At 43.5% G+C, this 20,366-nt stretch overlaps 1 protein-coding gene across 6 annotated transcripts in view; it reads right to left on the bottom strand.

Annotated features, from left to right (window-relative positions):
- VPS13D (vacuolar protein sorting 13 homolog D) overlaps positions 1 to 20,366 on the bottom strand; it is a 252,521-nt gene that overhangs the window by 11,213 nt on the left and 220,942 nt on the right. For all 6 annotated transcript variants that reach the window (XM_058552933.1, XM_058552934.1, XM_058552936.1 and 3 more), the window contains one exon: positions 802 to 933. In XM_058552933.1, the coding sequence (XP_058408916.1) occupies positions 802 to 933 (132 nt within the window). The remainder of the gene's footprint in view (positions 1 to 801; positions 934 to 20,366) is intronic.

The raw sequence follows: 20,366 nt of genomic DNA, 5'->3' as shown, positions 1-20,366 counted from the left end.
CAGCCTCTCCTGAGAATTAACCTCCACTTCAGACACTCCTCCACCGACCAAAAACATTCCTGGCTCTCAGAACCCTCCCTAGCTTGTTTTATCTTAAAGGAGATAAATAAGCATTAAAAGAAATCAAACTAGCGTTTTGCTACTCATCAGGCATAACTAATTGTGTTCTCTGGGCTGGTAGTTCTAACACCTATTTAACTCCTTTTTAGCATTTTATGCTAAAAAGAATTTTCTGCAGAATATTCTAAAATAGTGATATATTGAATTCTACCGTATCAACTAGGAATAATTTCACTAACTGAAAATACAACAAGATCCCAGGCATGCAAGCTCTGTATTCAAAGAGTAACAAAACAATCTTAAGAAAATTGCATTCCAAAATTTCCAGCTACTAGTTGTTTACTATTTGTTTACCTGTTTTGTTCCACTAGCATTCTGTAGCAAACAATAGAACATCAAAGTTTAAGAAAATTTTACAGGGAAAAAAACTCTTAAAATTGAGATCATTTTATCCATTATCTTCTGTCTTTGAACTAAGTAGAAAGAGACTGCTATTTTCTAGAAACAAAATACTAAGGTCCTGCTATGGAACTTAGTTTGAGAACCACTGCTTTGAGTAAAAGGCTGTTTACAAGTAGTTATATCTAAACCTATAAAACATTTAGGCCAAGGAATCTCTGACTAGTTCCAACGTCTAAGAGTGATGATGATACTCGGATCAGACAGAAACTTCTCAGACTCAAAGATGGAAGAGACACGTCAATGAACCCACAGGGCTGGTTTCCCATGGCTCCAACTTACAATTCATCTTGTATGTTGTCTGTTAGTTTGAAGAGCTGCTCCTGCCCTTCTGCCTGGCTCTCAGAATAGCGGGGAAGCAGCCCCTGGGGCCCCGTGCAGCAGCGTGGTTTCCGAACCCTCTGTGCTTGAGTCCTAGATGGTAAGTGGACAGAATGCAAAGAGGTTAAGCATTAATGTTAAAATGATTTTCCTCCCTCGTCTAAGATAAAAGCACTACTTAATACAAGACATACTCTAACTTTAGTGACCAGAATTAAACTTCAGTATTACCTGTGAATACACTGTAAGATAGTGGTTAAAGACTCCAATTTTAGAGTAGAACCCTGTTTTTGTCATTTTCTAGCCACGTGATCATGGATTAGTTAGTTAACTTCTTTAACTCTCAGTTCCAGTTTTCTCTGTAAAACGAGGTGATGACACCTGACTCATAGGACTGCTGTGAAGATCAAATAAAACAATGCCCATCAAGCCTGTGCTATCTACCAATGGTGACTCCTGTTACGATTATTATTACTGGACTTCCACTTGGTCACACCCTATTTTTCTAGGAATCCTTCAGGAGAGGCATCTCTGGACTTGCAAAGGGTCTGGGAAAAGAGTGAGGGACCCTGGGCATTTAGTAGGCACATACCACGCTTCTAGACTTTTTCTAAGATGAGCTCAGCTGCCCAGGTCTAGGGTGAGGCATGCAGTAATCACATGAGGGAGACGTTAAGGCTCCAACGGGGACTGGTCCCAGGCCACAGTCTGGGATCTGCAGCGGCTCTAACTCACGCCACTCAGCTGTCGGCTGCCCAGAGGAATCTGCTTTGCTATGGCTTTCAGGGTAGGCTCATGTTGTCTTTTTCCACAAACCATACACAGGCTAATTGATAAGTACTTCTGGTGTCTTCCTAGAAACAGGAGACCATATTTGTCTTGGAAAGGCTGTGCACATTCCAGACGACTGATAAGCGTGTGCTGGGCCTGTCCTCGGCCTTGTACTTGCTGTACTTTTCAATATTTGTTCCTGGATTCCACTGAAGCAAAACACCCCTCTCTAGACACATCTAAGAGAGGGACAGGCTCACACTGAACCAGCACTTCAGAACCACGTACTGACAGCAGTGTAGAGACTTACTTGCAAGGGCAGAACGTGCCCTGGTGGGCAAGTTGGGGTAGTAAATGGACAGAAACTTGCTACAGGCCACGCAATGGGTTAGCGGCAAACCCAGGACAACTGCCAAGCCCTCCTGCACCCAGGTAAACAGCCCACTGGGCCACGAGTCTGAAGTCCCACACCTGGGTAATAGGTGATATGTACTGGAAAGCCAGAAATCCAGGGATAATTTTTTAAAAGTTCAGTAATAAGGATACCCTAAGTAATACTAATTGTGCTCTTCAAGGGTGATGCAAAGAGACTATAAAGAAGTTTTGACAATCTGCACTAAGAGAATGGGTTAAAAAAAATAAATAACCTTTTTATACCATATACTCACATACTCCCACTATGCATAGTCTCAACTCTGTCTTCAAGATCTAGGCCTACTGTTGGCTATTTAGATCCCAACTACTGATTGAAAGCAGGGAGGGCAGCATAGGGAGCCGCTGTTAACCCCTCAGTGGAGAAGCTTGACAACTGCTATTTTAAGGATGCCAGCAAACCACTACAAGTAAGGCAAACCAAGGGGAAGGAGTTTGGTGTACCTTTCCAGGTAGCAGAGCCTGTTCTTGTCTCCTTGCCCAGTGAAACATCTACTATCCTTCCAAACACTGCCTAGGACAGGCTAATAGAGGGTCTTTTCCCCAAGGCAGTCCTACTATTCTGTCACTCATGAAGCTTCTAGAAGAGGTTCGGGCTATTGTGGCAGAAGCCCAAAGGCCCCTACAAGGGGGATGTGACAGGGCCTGTTCCTCATCGCTTTTCAATACAGGTTTCATTCTGACTCCTCTCACCACATCTTCCCCAATCTATTGGGAGGTCTGCAGGCTTAATTTCCATATATAGCCCTGATCCAACTATTTCTCTAACTCTATCATAACTAACAAATGATCTCTGGATTTGTAATGAATTATTACAAAAGCCTTATAACTTACTCTTTCTATTTCCATCTTGTCTGTTCTCCTCACAGCAATGAGAATGACCCCTTCAAAAGACAAGCTGGATCAAGTCAGTCCTGTGCTCAAAACATGTTTGTTTCACATCCCACTTTGGTAAAATATGTGCTTATTGCTTGGTTCCCCATCTGGAATGTAAGCTCCATGAGAAGAGGGATTTTGTTTCATTCACTGCTATTCTGGGAACTAGCACAGCTCCCGGTTCATGGTAGAGAAGCAATAAATATTAGTCGAGTAAATGAATGGATGCATTTGTGGGTGGGGGACAGGTATAAGCGCCACGCAGACTATTGAGCTAAAAAAGGAAAGGTGATATGCAAACTTTGGTGGAGAGTGTGAAGACTAGAGATTCTGAGCTTTGAAAGTCAATAAAGTTAAGGCAAAAAGTGAACAGCTAGAGTCCCATCTTCCTGACAGAAAGGTCAATGGTGTGTCTGTCCAGTCCACTGATCAGAGCAAAGGAAGGGGGATGAAGGCAAAGTCATGAAATTAATGTCTCTGTTGACACTTGTGTTTTCCTGAGAAGAAACAATCTTTTCATTAGTACCCAAAGTGCGAAAAACATGCTGCCAAGGAGGAGAAAACTCACTAAGAGTCCTAAGCTCCTCTGGTGGCATCCAAGGAAGCCAGAGAAGCCAAGGAAAGGCACTTGTTTCTGACCTGAGCCCATGGAAATCACATCTTGTAACAACTATGAATAGTTGACAACGGAAGTAAGTATGCCCATATTATCACACTAGCAAATAGCTTTCTGATGCATACAGCTATTTCTTGACTCAGTGGCCTCCCTCAGGGCCTTCCCCAAATTTCAGTGATCCAACCTCGCTCCCACTCCCAATACATTGAAGGCTAACTTGCAAACTACAAACCCACCCAAACACCAGAGAATACAAAAGCAGAGTAGCTCCCTTGTCATACACACTGCCTATTTGTTAAGTTTCTTTTCTTATCTGTCTTCCCAACAGGCTGCAAACTATCTTCCCATTTTCAAGGTCCTCACTTTGTGATTAATCAAATATCAGAGAAGGTTGGATACAGTGTTCAGATACTGCTGATGGAGGAGCTCACCGTGGCATTCAAGGCTCATTTCTCACATGGACATAGAAGAAAAGAGAGAGGATTCAAATTTACCATAAAAGGAAATGTAGTCTTCTTTTATAGTCTTAATAAATATAGGGACTACTTCCAGAAGGAGTGATTCAGAGATACTCTAATTAGAAGCAGAAAGTTGGATTAAAGGAATTCTTACAATCCCCTATTACCTTATCATTGTTGGTACCTGAAAAACTATTCTTTCTTCTCTGAAACTCAACTAAAATTTTAACTTCTGATGTCCAAGTTGGAAGACTAGGCGGCGGGGGGTGGGGTGGGGGGTGGGGTGGTGGTGGTGGTGCTTAAAGTCACTGTGTGTGAACAAATTTAGTCCCAAACATAATTAAAGAATTAAAAACAAAAACCAACAAGCTAGTGTTTTCAAACCTCGTAAGCCAGCAAAAAGTTTAAAGTGATATTCTTCAGTGTAGGCCATTGTGTGATAGAACTGTTGTCTTCATATATTGATGATGGCACTATAAACTCAAACAAGCCTTTGAAAACAGTATGACTGTACGTAACAGCAGTCCTACATTTGTTCACACTTTGTGATTCAGTAACATAGTGTGTCCATTGTTAAGTGACTGCTCCTTGGTCACTTCCATGTATGTTCCTGTGAGCCTATAAGCACCTGGAAGGAAAGGACTCTATCCTTTTTTTTTTTTTTTTAAACTGGACTTCATGACTGGACTCATAATCATCAGTTCAAAGCCCACTATCATCACTGGCCTTTTCTTTATTTATTCTAAATGGTACAATAAACATCTGTGAAACCACCATCCCCAGCACCAAAAGCCCATCACTGACCATAACTTGAATCCATCTGTGTGGTCCTCTGCCATCCCAGCCCCATTCCTCCTCCACCTAGGATGGCTGCTGTTCTGAATCTTGAATTTATCACTCCCTTGCTTCTCTTCCTCATGTAGTCTTATCACATTTCAAAGTACACTCTGGTATAGTCTTGTTATATTCTTTGGTTTTAGGTATTTGGGGCTTTTGAAAAGGATATCACTGCCTTTTCATGTTTAGGGACTTACTTCTTCCTCCTTGAAGTCAAACTGGGAAGATTCCGCCAGCCTTTCATGTGTAGTTGTAACTCATTTATTGTATCTGCTTATTACTACTCCACTGCCTGAGTATACCACTATCCATCCACCTTCCTGTTGATGGCATGCAGGTTATTTCCAGGTTTTGCTATTACAAACAACGCTGCTATGAACATTCCTGTACCTGTCTCCTGGTGAACACGGGCAAGAGTTTCTCTGGGTATATATAGGAGGGATTTGCTGGATCACAGGGCATGAATGTTCACCTAATAAGATAATTCAAATTGTTTTCAAAGTGACTGAACCAATTCACACTCCTAGCAACAACGCATTTAAGAAAGCCTGGTAATCTATATCTTTCCAACACTTGGTATTGTCTAGGACAGCACTATCTAATACATAGCCACTGGCCACATGCGGCTGCTGAGCACCTGAAATGTGGCTACTGTGACTAAGGAACTGAATATTTAAAATTCAATTTAAATTAATTTAAATCTAAATTGCATATTAGACATCACTGGTCTAGGCTCTTAAATTTTTGCTGCTTGAATGGGTATAAAATGGCATCTTGCTGTCTTCTCATTCCCACCTTCTCCTTTCAACCTAAAGAATGAGGGTGTTCAACAAACAAATAGTAGAGTAGTATGGAGCCTGCCCGTGGGCACCAAAGCAGAAAGATCAACTTCCAAGCTACTCAGGCCCACAACTGAAGGACCATCCTCCAGCCTCCTGTTTGCCCCGTTCCCTTTCTCACGATCACCTTAACCGTTAAGACGTGCTGTGTCCTGGACAGGGTCTTGGTACTACAGCCTGGGGATAATAGATCATTAAACAAGAGGTGGCAAAACTCCACCCACTCACCTCTCATTAGTTGACAGCATCTCTTACTAACACTCGACATAAAAGGTAGTTTACAACATGAGTCTGTTTAGTGCATATGCAGCAACTCTGTCTCCACAAACCTTTGTTTAGCCAAAGGTTTGTGGTGTACTTAATTGCTGCCAGCTGGGGGTTTGTCGGCCATTTTAAGCCCTCAGCTGCTGCGGTTTATAAATTTCACAGTGTATAGAAAGAAGCAGGCCTTCCAGTCAACCAGCTAATCCAAAATGTCAGCACCAAACGAACTTGAGCTTTGAACTTCATGAAAATGTCAGGGAGTCGGCTGTACAGCATGGATGACTCTCCCCCAGGGAAGGTGCTGCTGATACAGTGGCTGATACACTGCAGATATCCACCCAGTGAGAGATCAATACGGAGTAAGTCTGCATCTGGCCATTGCTATCTGACATACACTGGAGGCCCCAAACCAAAGACCAGAGTAATGAAAACAATTCATGTCATTTTCTTTAAGCAACAATAAATCCAAACAAGGTGACCCAGGGAGATCTAACCAATTCCACTTGGTTGATCTTTCCTTTCAGCCTGAGGGTCAACAGTTGGCCAGTCATTACTTGTTCTTCACTTATATGATGAGTAACTATGTCATAGTTCTATTAGTTGAAGACAGATGTTGTACACACATACACATACCCCTGTACAGCTTAAGTTATTAGTCGGTTGAGAAATCTGTCATGGCCAATGTCTATCAACCAAGTGAGGTTCAAAAACACTCAGTAAATGAGGAGAAAGTGTGTGTGTCAAACATGTGACTTCCTAGCGTAACAGAATGTTTATTCAATTGATGACTGCCATCTTCCTTAGGGGCTGTGTGCGCTGACCCCAACAAAGTGATGGATTGTGCTTGCATTTACTTTATGTGTGTGTCCAAGACTTTTGTTTTAATTAAATATCTTACTGATATATACTGTGCTCAACTGAACACAAACAAGTAGGCTGAGAACAGAAGGTCAACCCACACTATCTCTTCAAATACTGTTAATGGATAACAGCTACAAGATACCAGGATTCTTGACTGAATGGTTCAATCAGACATTTGTCAGCTCTCTAAAAGGAACTCAACAGTGTATCTAAACAGTCCTCTCTGCAGTGGAGTGTATGAATTGGCTAAAACTTCCTCTGATAGCCACTGCAGTCCAGTGTCTGGAAGTTCAGGAAGCCCGCCGCGCCGTGAGCTACATCTGATCTCTGACCTGGAGCCCTCCCCTCCCTACTGCATCTACTTTCAAAGACTAAGTGGAAACGCATTTCTTCTCTGCAAAAAGATTTTATTCCTTTCAGTGCAAACTGTAATCAGAGAAAACTCTACTAGAGGACGAAAACCTCTAAAATTTGGCTCAGTTTACATGAGAAATTCTTCCCCATAGTTCCATGACAAACAGAAATCCACTTTCTAGAACCTACTCAGAGACAGTATTCAATCCGTAGGTTTAATAATAACTACTGAGCGCTGGCTGTGTTAAATCTTGAACCAAGAAAATTGTACCAAATATCCACTACAATTTGGGTTTTGAACACATGAAAAAACAGGTTGGGCAGAAAGAAACCCTATGGCAATAGAAGTTGGTTCCTAAATGAAATTACTGTGGATCCAAACTAAGGCAGCCAGAAAAATGAGCCTGCTCAGAGCCTTGAGAACGGCTTCTGCCTGCCTTTGACCCCTACCCTCTTCCCATTTAATCAACTTTTCCTGAGCTATCATATGCATAGGCCAGCACCAGGCCTTTAAGGAGACAGGGATGAATCAAGTTTCCAGGGAGCTTACTGAAGTCTAATGGAGGACATAAACAGAAATAGGTGATTATAATGAAGGGGAGCACTAGGGTAGAGGCAGTGTAATATAATGGCTGAGAGGAGCTGTGGAGCCAGGCTGCCTGAGTTTGAATCCCAGTTCCACTACTTACAAACTGTGATCTATAGCAAGTTGTGTAACCTCTTGGAGTTTTGGTTTCCCCATCTATAAAACGGGGATAATAATTGTGAGGAGTAAATAAGTCAACAGATGTATAGTGCTTATAACAGTGCCTGGTACATAATAGGCACTCAATAAAATGCTACTGATGATGATGATGATGATGATAATGCAGCATCTGTAGAGGGGGCTATGGATGCACAGAGCAGCCCTAACCTAGCTTACGGGGCTGAAGCCCAAGATGGGCCAGGGTCCAACATCCAACCTTTCTCAGTTTTCCTGTTGGGGAAATTGCTCCAAACTGAAATATTCTCCTTTCCCTTTTGTTTTCTTGTTAACATTCTACTTACCTCTCCCTAGAGTTCTGAAGTCATATGTGTAACAACCCATAAAATCCCACATTGTATTGCTGAAATTGAAAATGCGGGAAAAATGTTGATTCATGAAATCGTAAGAAATTGTATTACTATCACTGTTAAGTTTTTAGTAATGTGACATCCTGCAGCGCGGACGACATTTCCTGGGCTGGGCTTTCTCCCATCAGTGGGATTCACACCTGACTTGTTTATAGGGGTCAAGGCTTCCTATAACCTAACACATGTTTTGGGGACCCCATGACATTGCAACTATGACAGCTGGTAGGACTAATGCCAACAGATACGCCTACTGGGATTTAAACTCTAAGAACAAAACTACTCTATTTTTTTTTCCTACTCAACTAGCTACCTCAGGATTGAGACTACCTGTTCATGACGCTGGAGGAGGGGCAAAGCAGACTGGCTTCATAAAGAATTCCAATCAAGTGGATAATGTTATAGTGCGATTACAGCCTGATAGTCTTGGATTTCCCAAAATGCCAGACTTCTGCATGCATTCTAGGGTTGTTTTGCTTTTTTTGAACAATAGTAGCCAACTGATAAAGTGGTTTACAACATTCAACATCATTACAAAAATGAGGCATTTTACAAACGTAAGCTTCATCTGTGTTCTAAGTACAACATTCTGAATCAGAGGGTATGGTGCTTACAGGAATCTCTGGTCAGATTCCTTGCTAACCCCGTCACCTCTAATGCCAATCCTAAGATATTTCACATGGGCTGAAAGACATAATTCCTGGTAAGCTTGATTTTGTGGCTATTTCTAATGATAACAAGCTGATTAAACTAAATAAACCAAATATTTTCAGATTGATTTCTGACAAATGATTACATAATTTCTTTCTTTTAATCTTTATATGATCTATCTTCTCCCCAAAATTGCTCTCTTTTAAGAGAGAGATGAAATTTAGGAGCATGGTGGTATAGACAAGACTATAAGGCTTTGGAAAAAGATGAACATAGACAGAAATCCCAGTCCAGTCACTTATCAGCTGAATGATTTGAAGAAGTTACTAGATAGCTTGTAGCCTCAGTCTGCTTATCAATAAATGGGAATATAATATTTGCTTGGTGGATAATGTTGAGATAATAGATGAAAAGTATACAGCACAGTGCCGAGTACACAGTAGGTACTCCCCCTCACCCCAGGGACTGCACACGCAGTTGCGTGAAGGGCCTCCCTCATGAACAAAGCCAAGCAGATATGGGGGTGCTGCAGCCCACCAAGGGGCGCACTCTGTGATTTGTTTGGTTTTTCAAGACCACCATTCATTCAGGCTGGAAGATCCTTTTACTGTCAAACAGAGTATGGAGGAAGGTGAGATGGAAAAGGAGAAAGGAACAGGAGAAGACGCTTAAAAAATGGACAAGGACACTGAAAATTAACAACTGCCGTGAGAATGAAAGTTTATGCACAACCGCCACACTCACAGGGACAGACGGGACCGACTTCAGGCCCTGAGGTTAGACTTCAGGCCGCAGAGAGAGAAACTGAGACCAGCGGCACACCCTCTTTCCAGCCGCCAACCTTTTCCAGGAAGGGGGTTTGCGTTCTGAACCAAGCCATGGCCTGGAAAGCACGGTAAGCATTGAATGGAAGCTACACGGAGCCAGAGCTTTTTGTCTCTTCTATGCACTGTTTTACCTGGCACACAGTGGGTGCTCAATACATATATGACAAACGAACAGACCAATGGCCACAAGCCTGTTAGAACTGGGGCAGGAGAGCCAAAGCTGCTGCTTCAGAAGCCCAGGGAGTGGAGAAGGGGCAGTCTGTCATGGAACTCCTCCTCCAAGACTGAGCCTGAGAAAGGCTGGGAGTTGGTAACAACCCAGGAACCCCTGGAGCATAGGAATGCTGATCATTCCATCATGGAGGGACACTAGAAAGTTACTGACCTGGGTCATGTTCTCCCAGGGAGGAATGTGCACTGCCTGCACTTTGCCAGGAAAGAAAAGAGTAGTGGGGCCTGGAACTCTGGGCACAGCTCGGGGGTCTGTTTCCTATGGATAGTCCAATCCAGTCTTGACACTCAGCACTTAAGCAGCTCAGAACCTCCTGACCAAGGTGATCAATCTCTGTACTAGCTCCAATTCCAAGGAGAACTCTTCAAAGCATTTTTACTGTATGGCTTTCATTATTTCAGTCCCAAGTTTTAGGTTCTTTTGACCTAAGAAACATAAGGAATCAACCAATCATCTACTCCTCCTCATCTTCCTTCTGACCAGCTGGTGTTTTTTATTATTTGTCCTTAAATTTAACCTACAGCTGAGCTTTCTCAGAAGCCAATGCCATCTCTGGTCAAATCTGCCCCTCCACAAACAAGAGATGGCACCTTCTCTTTGAACTTCTGTTAAACTGGCTCTGGCCCATCATCCCAATGCTCTCAAGAACATCTTGGATTTTTTTAGGCAAAAGAAGAGACTTTTCTTTGTTCTTGCTCTTGCCACAGTGCCAGGGTATAAAGCCAGAGCAGCAATAAGGCAAGGAGAACATCCATGTGTCTGAGTAGGGATTAGGCTCAGTGGGTCCTTTCTCCTTGGAGAGGAAGGAAGCAGAATACAAGTTGGCAGCTCAGTGATACTCTTCGGTGCCTCTACAAGGGGTGCATGTCTGCCTGGTGCCATGATGTTCAATCTGGTGACAAAAGATTATTCTTTATTTGCTGATATGAAGGTCAAGCTGCCTTATAATTAACTGCCGCCAGTGTGAACATGAATGGGACTGATTGCCATAGTCCATCAACCCTTGGCAAACTGGTTTGTTTGGTCTGGACAGCAAACAACATTCCACACTACTGGATTTTTTTCTCCCAGATCCCCTGCGGCCCCATCACCCCCCAAACCTTTTTTAAAAATTACAATCTGTTCTGTTGTCTCAAGTTACAGTCTGTAAATAACAAGCAACACTGACGACATGCAAAAAGCTAAAAATTTGTAAAGCAGAAAGATCTGCAGTATGTTCCACATCTGTGTCGCATTAAACATGCACTCAGCAGATTTGTTGATTCCTGTCTAATCAGCACATGAGGGTGACATGGCCAGAGGGCTCTTGTGCCACATGCCACAGCAGGGCTGAGGGCCACCAAAGGGAGGTAAGGAGTGGCAGGAACCGGCATCATGAGGTGGAGATGCCAAGCCCACAATGCAGACAACACTTAGCTGCCAGCCTGCCGCAGTTTTGGTATGCATGCATCACAGACTGGTGGTTCACTGCTGTGGTTAGGTCATGGGAGAACCCTCCTTCCCAATCCTCAATGAAGCTATGATGCTGAAGCTGGGCCCATGTGGTTAAATTAAATAACAGGTTTTAATGACAAAATGTCTCATTTGAAGAAGCTGGCTTCCTATACATTAAAATGACTACAAAATAAAAATAAAACAGAAGGAAACCAATCAATGTAAATTTCATAAAATGCGTAAAGGCTACTAGAGATGACAGTTGCTATGCCAGGCAAAATTTGATCCCATCTTTATTTCTTCCAAGCATTTTACACACACACACACGCACAAACATTCACGGGTGTGAGCACACACACAGGTACTCATACTCCCATTTAAGAAAAACTGGCAGAGCATAAGAGAGAAATTGTTACGTTTTAAACTTGTGGCATCGTGCTGAGTCCCTGAACGATTATAAGACTCTGTGTTGGAAAAAAACAGTTTCAGACTCAACAAAGAGTCTTTAAGCAGAGGAGCATATGAGCTTCTAAGGATACTCCATGGAAAAACTTGATGTATCGCCACCTTAACCAGCTCTCTTACATGTGTATTTTCCCAATAACCTTAGGTGAGAAGACCCCAGAACTAAGACTGCTGGACCACCAAAGTCCACAGTATGTCTCTATAGCTGCATTTATTGAGTATTGACTATACACTTGGCACTCTAATCTTCATAACATTCCTATAAGGAAGTGTTTTATTAGTATTCCATTTTATGGAGGAGGAAAACGTGCCTTAGAGAGATTATGAAGTTTGTCCACGGCCATTCAGCTGTAAGTGGCAAAGCCAAACTTGATCTTGGGTCTTTCTGATTCTCTTGGACTCAGTAAACTTATCATCAGCATGACGGTTGATGAAAATCTCTTAAATAAATACTCTGAGTCCACCACCGTGTTAAGCATTCTGGAGATCCAGGAAGGATACCAAAGAAGGCAGTAACATGACCTCAAGAAGCTTACAAGCCAGCTGGGAAGATGAGACTTACATCCTTGAAAGTACTGTGGAAGAAACCTAGAGAGAGCTAAGGTGGTCCGGCACCACACACCACAGGGGCAGGCGGGGCTTCCTGGGAAGGCCTGGCTTCAAGCAAGCCCCTGCCTAAAGGCAGAGCAAGATTTTTATTAACACAACAATGACTACAGCATCAGTACTAATCTGCCAAGTTCTATAATAGGAACTAGTGGTAAACAAATACTAAGAAAGAAGAGGAAACAAATAAGAGAAAAGTCAGTTAACAGACCACACCGCATACAATCCAAAAACATCCGATTCAAGCCTCATCCTTAATGCTAAAGCAATCGACGGAAGAAGTGTAAGCGGTGACAGCTCTCCTTTTATAAAGTCATGGTGCAGACTCTCACTTACATAAATGGAATTCACAAGTGACTACCTAAATTTCATTAATATTTGGAAGAAAGGTAAGTACTAATATGGATGAGAAACTGACTAAACGTCAATTGTTAGAAGGGTTGGACCAAGACAGAATGAGAATAAACAAAAACAAACACACTAAAAAGGGAGACAAACTCTGACCTCAAGAGGTTTAAAAGGGATTGGGGCGATGAATATGCAAAGATAATTCATAAAAAAAGAAATCCAAATGGCCAACTAAAATATAAAAAAATGATGCAGCCCTCCTAATTATCAAAGAAATGCAAGTGGTAACACTGCAATATCCACTCTCTCAGATCAGCAGAGACTCAAAAGAGTAACAATGCCTTGCTCTCGGTATGGTACCTACTCCATAAAATTCTTGACTGAATTTTGAATGAATGAGTAGCCAAAGCTGGTAGAGGGTTGGAGAAATGTGCTCTCTCAAGCACTGTGGGCGGGAACACAAATTGTCTCAACTTCCTAGAAGGCAATTCGTAATGTATTTCAAAATAGAAAACACATATATGCTTTAACCCAGCAATTCCAATTTTAGAAATTAACCCTAAAGAGAAAATTATACAATGTGAAAAGATATATGTAAAAGACGCTTAAAATAGCAAAAAATTGGAAATATTCATCAATAAGGGACTGGTTAAGTATACTACTATATATATGCAATTTAATACTACATAAAGGTTAAAAAGGATGATTTACTTTTAGAGTGGAAAGATGTTCTAGAGTCACTGTTGAGCAAAAAAAGGTTAGACATCAACACGTGCTCCTAATCATGTAAAATCATATAAATGTACGTGTGTGTATGGACAAATATATACATACATACATACAAAGATATCTGGCAGAGTTACCATTATTAGGCTTTTGGTGATTATTAATGGCCAGTGGGATTGAGTTATTCTAATTTTTTTCTTTCAAATTGGAATAATAGTACTTATTCTCATTGGTTTGCTATAAGAATTAAAGAGATAATTCATGCAAGGTCCTAGGAACAGTGTCTATACACTGTAAGTGCTCATATATTGTTTGAATTTTCAGAACAGTTCACACTTGAACATATTTTTAAACTCAAACAATAGAGCGATTTTTAAAAAAGATGATTCAGGGAGCAGTCAGGCACAAACACCAAAATGTCTGAAGCACATTTAAGGAACAAAGCATGAATGAGAACAAATTTCTATCATCACATACCGTATACAAGCAAGGCTGGGTGCAGATGAGGAAAGGAGGAGTCAGAATGGGCAGCCTTCGTCTGGAATGGCTTTCTGGATATGGGATGGTCCAAGTGGAGATTTGGGATGGTCCAAGTGGAGATTTCTCAAGGGGAAGGGGCTATGAATTGACCGTTACTATCCATGCTACTTCTCCCAAGACTGGAGGCACAGCCTACGCTAGACTAGAGGGGGCTGAGGGCCACGGATGTTGCTTTGGTACTGAGGGTCCTCTGCAGGAGGCTTCCTTCCCAGCCCCTCTGACTTACTTTCCCAGTACTCTCTTGCTTTTGGGCCCTGAACAGCAGGCGAGACAGCTTCTCTTACTTGCAGTGAGTCACCAGCTCAGAGCCACATGCCCTGACTGACAAGCGTGGGAGGTGCTAGGCAGGGCTGAAATGGACCCGGGTGCTCACAGCACTCTCCTTGAAGGACCCCATGAGGCAAGACAAGAACTGCAAAAGGAGGACTCTAAGAACAGGTAAAAGCAAAGCGCTCTGCCCCCAGCTTGCCCGAAACCCCCTGCCTGCTAACCCAGGGAGAGAGAACATCTGGAACTGGTTTTGAGGCTCTCCAGCTGCAGAGACACTAGAGTGAAGTTCGTGTTTCATTGGAAATTGCTTTTCAGGGGCTTACAGACTGTCCTTTCTGATTCTCATCAGGGTGAAGTACAACCTAGAAGACAAGCTGGTTCAGAGACCAAATCAGCTTTGCTTTGAAATGTTCTCTTTTCTCCATCTCCCTTTGAAAGCAGAATTAATGGTCCAGGTGGTGAGAAATCAAAAAACGAAAGAAAAGGACTGGGGTCACCTCAGGTGCATTTCTATGCCTTCATAAAAATCAGACGCAACCCCTGGGGCGGAACTGACACCCAACCTTCAGAGCACTTGTCCTCCTGGGGAGAAAGAACCAATGAGACTGAATCCATTTGAATCGTTGGACTGGGGCTTGCCTCTGTAGGATCAGAAAAAAATGTGGATTCAGAATGTGTTAGAACGTGTCGGGAGCCAAAGAGGCAGCGGGCAAAGATGCTAGACTATTTTAGACAGAAGGGGCCGCAGAATAAAGCCCGCCCCCAGATTCTGGTACCAGTGGCTGCTTGCACCCTGCCTTGTGCTTTTTGCAATTGGCCTCCCCAGCACTGGGACAGACTGGTCAGCAGTCAGCACCAGCCGTTCTGCCTGGGCCTCACTGCACCTCTGGGAAAAGCAGGTGCATCCAGGAGTCTGCCCAGTGCAGAAGCAACAGCACCTCTTCCTACCATGCCAACGGTGAACACAAAACCTCTATTCCAGCCTCCCCTGCCAGCTGAGGGTTTGTTTCTCCCTCTGGACTTGGGGGGAGAGGCAGACAGGGCAGGCAGGCATGTGGCTTTCCAAAGACCAAGATCCTTTGGGTAGAGAGAAGCGGTCAGGCCGGGACAACCCTGATGCTGACAAAGGAGGGTGAGAAACACCTCAGGCAGGAGGCGACTCTTCAGCTGCTGCTCTTTTTCACTCTCTCTCCAAAAGATCACTCAGCTGCAAAAAGTTGGGACCAGATTTCCTTCAGCATGTTACATAAAGCATTGGAACATTCTAGGACTCTCTCTCAAGATTTTTGCAGATAAGAATTTCTATGAATTCCAGTTAGTGGATCATCTGGCTACCTCATGGCATCTTCAATCATTGTTCAACTGAACAAAAACAATTCAAAAGAGCAGCAGAATTTCTTCCTTCAATTTAACTACTCACTACTCCCTTAGCACTTCTCTCTTCATATCCCAAAAGACTAAGCACAGCATAGCTCCTTGATGCCAAGTGAGCTCAAATACATGACAAAGAGAACCCCCAGACAGGTGCTCATTAAAAGACACCTAGAACCAAGGTCTGCTAAACTCTGTGTTTAGCAATCATTTCATGGAGTCCAGACTATAAATTAGTTCCATCCAGGGACTCACTGCCAGAGCCTATTTCTAGGCTTTTTTTTTTCCAGTTGTCAGTTTTTTTTTTATTGAGGTAACACTGGTTTATAACATTATATAAATTTCAGGTGTACATCACTGTATTGCAATTTTTGTGTAGACTACATCATGTTCACCACCCAAAGACTAATTATCATCCATCCCCATACACATGTGCCCTGTCACCCCTTTCTCCTCCCCCCTTCCCCTTTCCCCCTAACCACCAATCTAATCTCTGTATCTACATGTTTGTTTGTTGGTGGTGTTTATCTTCTACTTATGAGTGACATCATATGGTATCTCTGCCTGACTTATTTCACTTAGCATAATGCCCTCAAGGTCCATCCATGTTGTCGCAAATGGCAAGATTTCATCCTGTTTTATAGCTGAGTAGTATTCCATTGTGTATATATAAATACCACATCTTTATCCATTCATCCATTGATGGGCACTCAGGTTGTTTCCAAGTCTTGGCTATTGTGAATAATGCTGCAATGAACATAGGGGTGCATATATCTTTACGCATTGGTGTTTTCATGTTCTTTGGATAAATACCCAGCAGTGGAATAGCTGGATCGTATGGTAGTTCTATTCTTAATTTTTTGAGGAATCTCCATACTCTTTTCCATAGTGGCTGCACCAGTTTGCACTCCCACCAGCAATGTATGAGAGTTCCCTTTTCTCCACATGCTCTCCAACACATGTTATTTCTTGTCTTGTTAATTATAGCCATTCTGACAGGCATGAGGTGATACCTTGTTGTCGTCGTGATTTGCATTTCCCTAATACTTAATGATGTTGAACATCTTTTCATGTGCCTGTTGGCCATCTGTATATCTTCTTTGGAAAAATGTCTGTTCAGATCTTTTGCCCATTTTTTAATTGGGTTGTTTGTTTCTTTGTTGTTGAGATGGATGAGTTCTTGCTATATTTTGGATATTAACCCCCTATCAGATATACGGTTTGCAAATATCTCTCCTAATTTTTAGGTTGTCTTTTCGTTTTCTTGATGGTTTCCTTTGCTGTGCAGAAGCTTTTTAGTTTGATGTAGTCCCATTTGCTTATTTTTCCTTTTGTTCCCCTTGCCTGGTGAGACACGGTATTCGAAAAGATGCTGCTAAGAACCATGTCAAAAAGTGTATTGCCTACGTTTTCTTCTAGAATTTTTATGGTTTCAGGTTTTACATTCAAGTCTTCAATCCATTTCAAGTTAGCTTTTGTGTATGCTGTAAGATAACAGGCTACTTTCATTCTTTTGCATGTGGTTGTCCAGTTATTTGTAGGCTTTTTAAGCACCGTGACCATGGAAGCATAACTAAATAGAATCCAACAATCTCGGGGCTGGCCAGCCATTTAGTCTCTTCTTCTACCTCTAGAAGCCTTTTTTTTCAGGCCCCATAACACCAAAATAAACAGAAATTATCCTTGGCCACCAAAAGCAGGTTATAGCATGCTGAGCACATAGTACCTGGACATTCTCCTTCCAAAGCTTCCTGTGCTGTGTACCAGCCGGAGTTTCAAGGTAACCAGCTGGTGAAGATGGCCTTGGCTGGATGGCAGAACAAGGAAAAGCTGGAGCCAGGATGTATCACTCCTATTTTGTGAAACTGGCAAATTCTGACCGTGGAAGGCTCGGTGGGGTGAGGGCAGAAGAGAGGACCAGGAAGAGCACAGGTCCTGGACACAAAGCTCAGTGACCTGGCCCTCCAGGCATGGCACCAAAAGGCTAGGGTCTCCCACACTCCCCTCATGCTATCTTGGGGTCAAGCTGGTAGGGGTGCGAGAATGTGATAAGCACCCCTCACACTACAAAGTCCAAGGTTTACAGTACCTTTCCCCCCCAAAACAGCATTGGCATCTTTTTGCAAATCTTCTGGGTCATAGGCAGATATCCCGTTCCCACCCTCCTTATCCAAGAATCAAAAGGAGGTGAATCTGAGACCTGGTAAGATGTTTCAGATTTAAATCATGGGGTCTTTTGATGGGCGAGACCAAGAGATGATCCAGAAGTAGCACAGAAGTTAGAAGTGTGTGCTCTGCATTCAAACTGCCAGGGTTCAAATTCTGGTTCCCTCTCGCACTACCTTTGAGATCTTAGACAAGTTATGTAAGCTCTCTATGCCTCAACTTTCTCATCTGTGAAATGGGGCAAATACAGCGCTCATCTTACTGGGTTGTTGTGAGGATTAAATAGTAATGACAGTAATACATGTAAAATGCTTAAAACAGTGTGTGGTATGTGTGAGCATTCACTATCTGGAGCATCGACACCCAGAGCACAGGTATCTCCCTGAGATGCCTTGTCTGCTGCAGACAAGAGGCTCTCTGGAAATGACAGAAATACATGACTTGCCGGACAACTTGGACAAAGGACAGGCAGGTCCCCAGTTTGGCCAAAGGATGCAAATGGCTGATGGACAGGACTAAACTACCCCTTAACTCACTTTTTTCCTAGGGTCCTCTGAATACAGACAGCCCTTTCCTTCTCACTACCTACGCCAAAGCCTTGTTTGTCTGTCCATTTACTCAATGCAGCGTTACTGTGAGAACCCAGGCTTCTCCAGGCCTTGCTGTGACAAGGCACCCATTTCCCCATGCCCTCCCTTGTGAAGGGGCCAAGGCCCTACATGGTGGCCTGCCTCTGACAGTCAGCACCCTGGGCTAACAGGCCATTCCATGGGACAGCCTTCCACCTGCTCCATTTTAGCATTTAGGCTCAGCAGTGGAAAGCCAGAAAGTGAGGCTAGTAAGAGCCTTCGAGGAGGCTGAGCGGCAGGGAAGGGAAACGGAATCATCCTGAGTCTCAGCAGCTCAACAAGAACTTTCCTCCGTCAGCATCTAACCACCTCTGCCACCGGTGCAACCTCCTCAGAGACGGGTAGGTTTCCTGTTGTGTCAGTCCCATTTCCTTCAGCAACATTATACTGCAAACAGAGAGCTACTCTGAATAAAGCACTATGGTGTCCCGTTTCTGGCCAAGGGGAGGAGGCAGACTGCTTTGCTTCTCCAGAGGGAAACATTACCGTGCCTTGACCCTCTCTAGACAGCATTTCTTCCCTCTCCCCAGTTCTGAAAAGCTCTGTTTGAAGAAAAGAAACGTGCAGGCTTTCCTTTATGACCTCAGATGGGCAAGTTCTGAATGGCAGCTGGGTCTATTACATGCAGTGTGAGAGGGTTAAACAGGACAGCCTCAACTCTTTGTAAACTTTTGCCCTGTGGATATGTACTCATTGGCGGCAGTACAAGACTCGAGCTGTATTACACGCCTTAACGATATGGTTCAACTGTCGGTCAGGCTTGGGCCTGGCACTGGGCCAGACCGCAATCAATGGGACACAGAACCTCCCCCTTTCAGATCATCACGAAAGCTCATATTATCTCCTTTTCGTCGTGCTGGTTAAATTTATGGAGCAGAACCCTGAAGCCGCATTCCTCGGCCTGGGCCGGCCCACGTGGCCCCCCTCCCTTTGTTCGGTACTGTAAGCGAGCCGTGCTTCGGAGGACTGCAGGGTTGTTAGTTCAGGCACTGACTGTTTGCTCATGACTGAAATGAAAAGAGTTCAGTGGAAGGGCAAAAGGACAGCCCAAGTGTAAACCCCATCCCAGCAGGCCCTGGGCCCCTACCTATAGGCCCCGAGCTGCTCCTGAATGTACGATTGCACTCTGTTCTCACAAAAGCAAAATCCTCACTCTGATCTCTGATAAACCTTCTACCAAACAGCAACCAAGTCCTCCTGCAGCACACCTCTGTGTGAACCCGTGGATTCTGGAGTACCACAGGAGGCGAGCCTGCCCTTAATATAGCCAAGACATTAAAAGGAGCCATAGTTCTACAGCCATCTTCCAGTCTTTCCAGGTTCCACAGGGGATGGAAATGCAAACACTGACTAGTAACTGGTCTTATTTTTAACAGTGATACAGAAAAAAGGAAACTTATTTTTCAGGCCTTGGCTGCACGAGTGGGATACGCAAGCACTGTACGTGAATGCATGCATGTGCATGTGTCCATGGAAGGGGGGTGTCCACAGGAGATTCTGTCTCCTGGAATCAAACAGGAGAAGGTCCCGTGCATTACACCTGCTGAGCCTGCTCTTTTGCTCTTAGCCTTGATCTTCAATATCTCTGATTCGTGTGCAATCAGCCTGATGGACACGCTTTAGTTTTAGAGTTTCACCCAAGAGGAGAGCACTCCCGGAATGGCTCTTGAGGGGTGCATCTGCACGCAGCCCACTCCAGAGGATGCCGCCTGATGGCCGGAAAGGTCAGTCATCACAGGGCTGAATCCAGGCTCTCAAGGGATGAGTTTGAATACATGGTTCATCACGTAGGTCTGTTGTGCCTCAGTGGGCCCACTGATAAAATGAGACTACTGGCTTGAAT

The sequence above is a fragment of the Diceros bicornis genome, chromosome 13 (genome assembly GCF_020826845.1).
Source record: "Diceros bicornis minor isolate mBicDic1 chromosome 13, mDicBic1.mat.cur, whole genome shotgun sequence".
NCBI lineage: Eukaryota > Metazoa > Chordata > Mammalia > Perissodactyla > Rhinocerotidae > Diceros > Diceros bicornis.
Note: the sequence above shows the minus strand (reverse complement) of the source record. Positions and strands in the feature narration are given on the sequence as shown.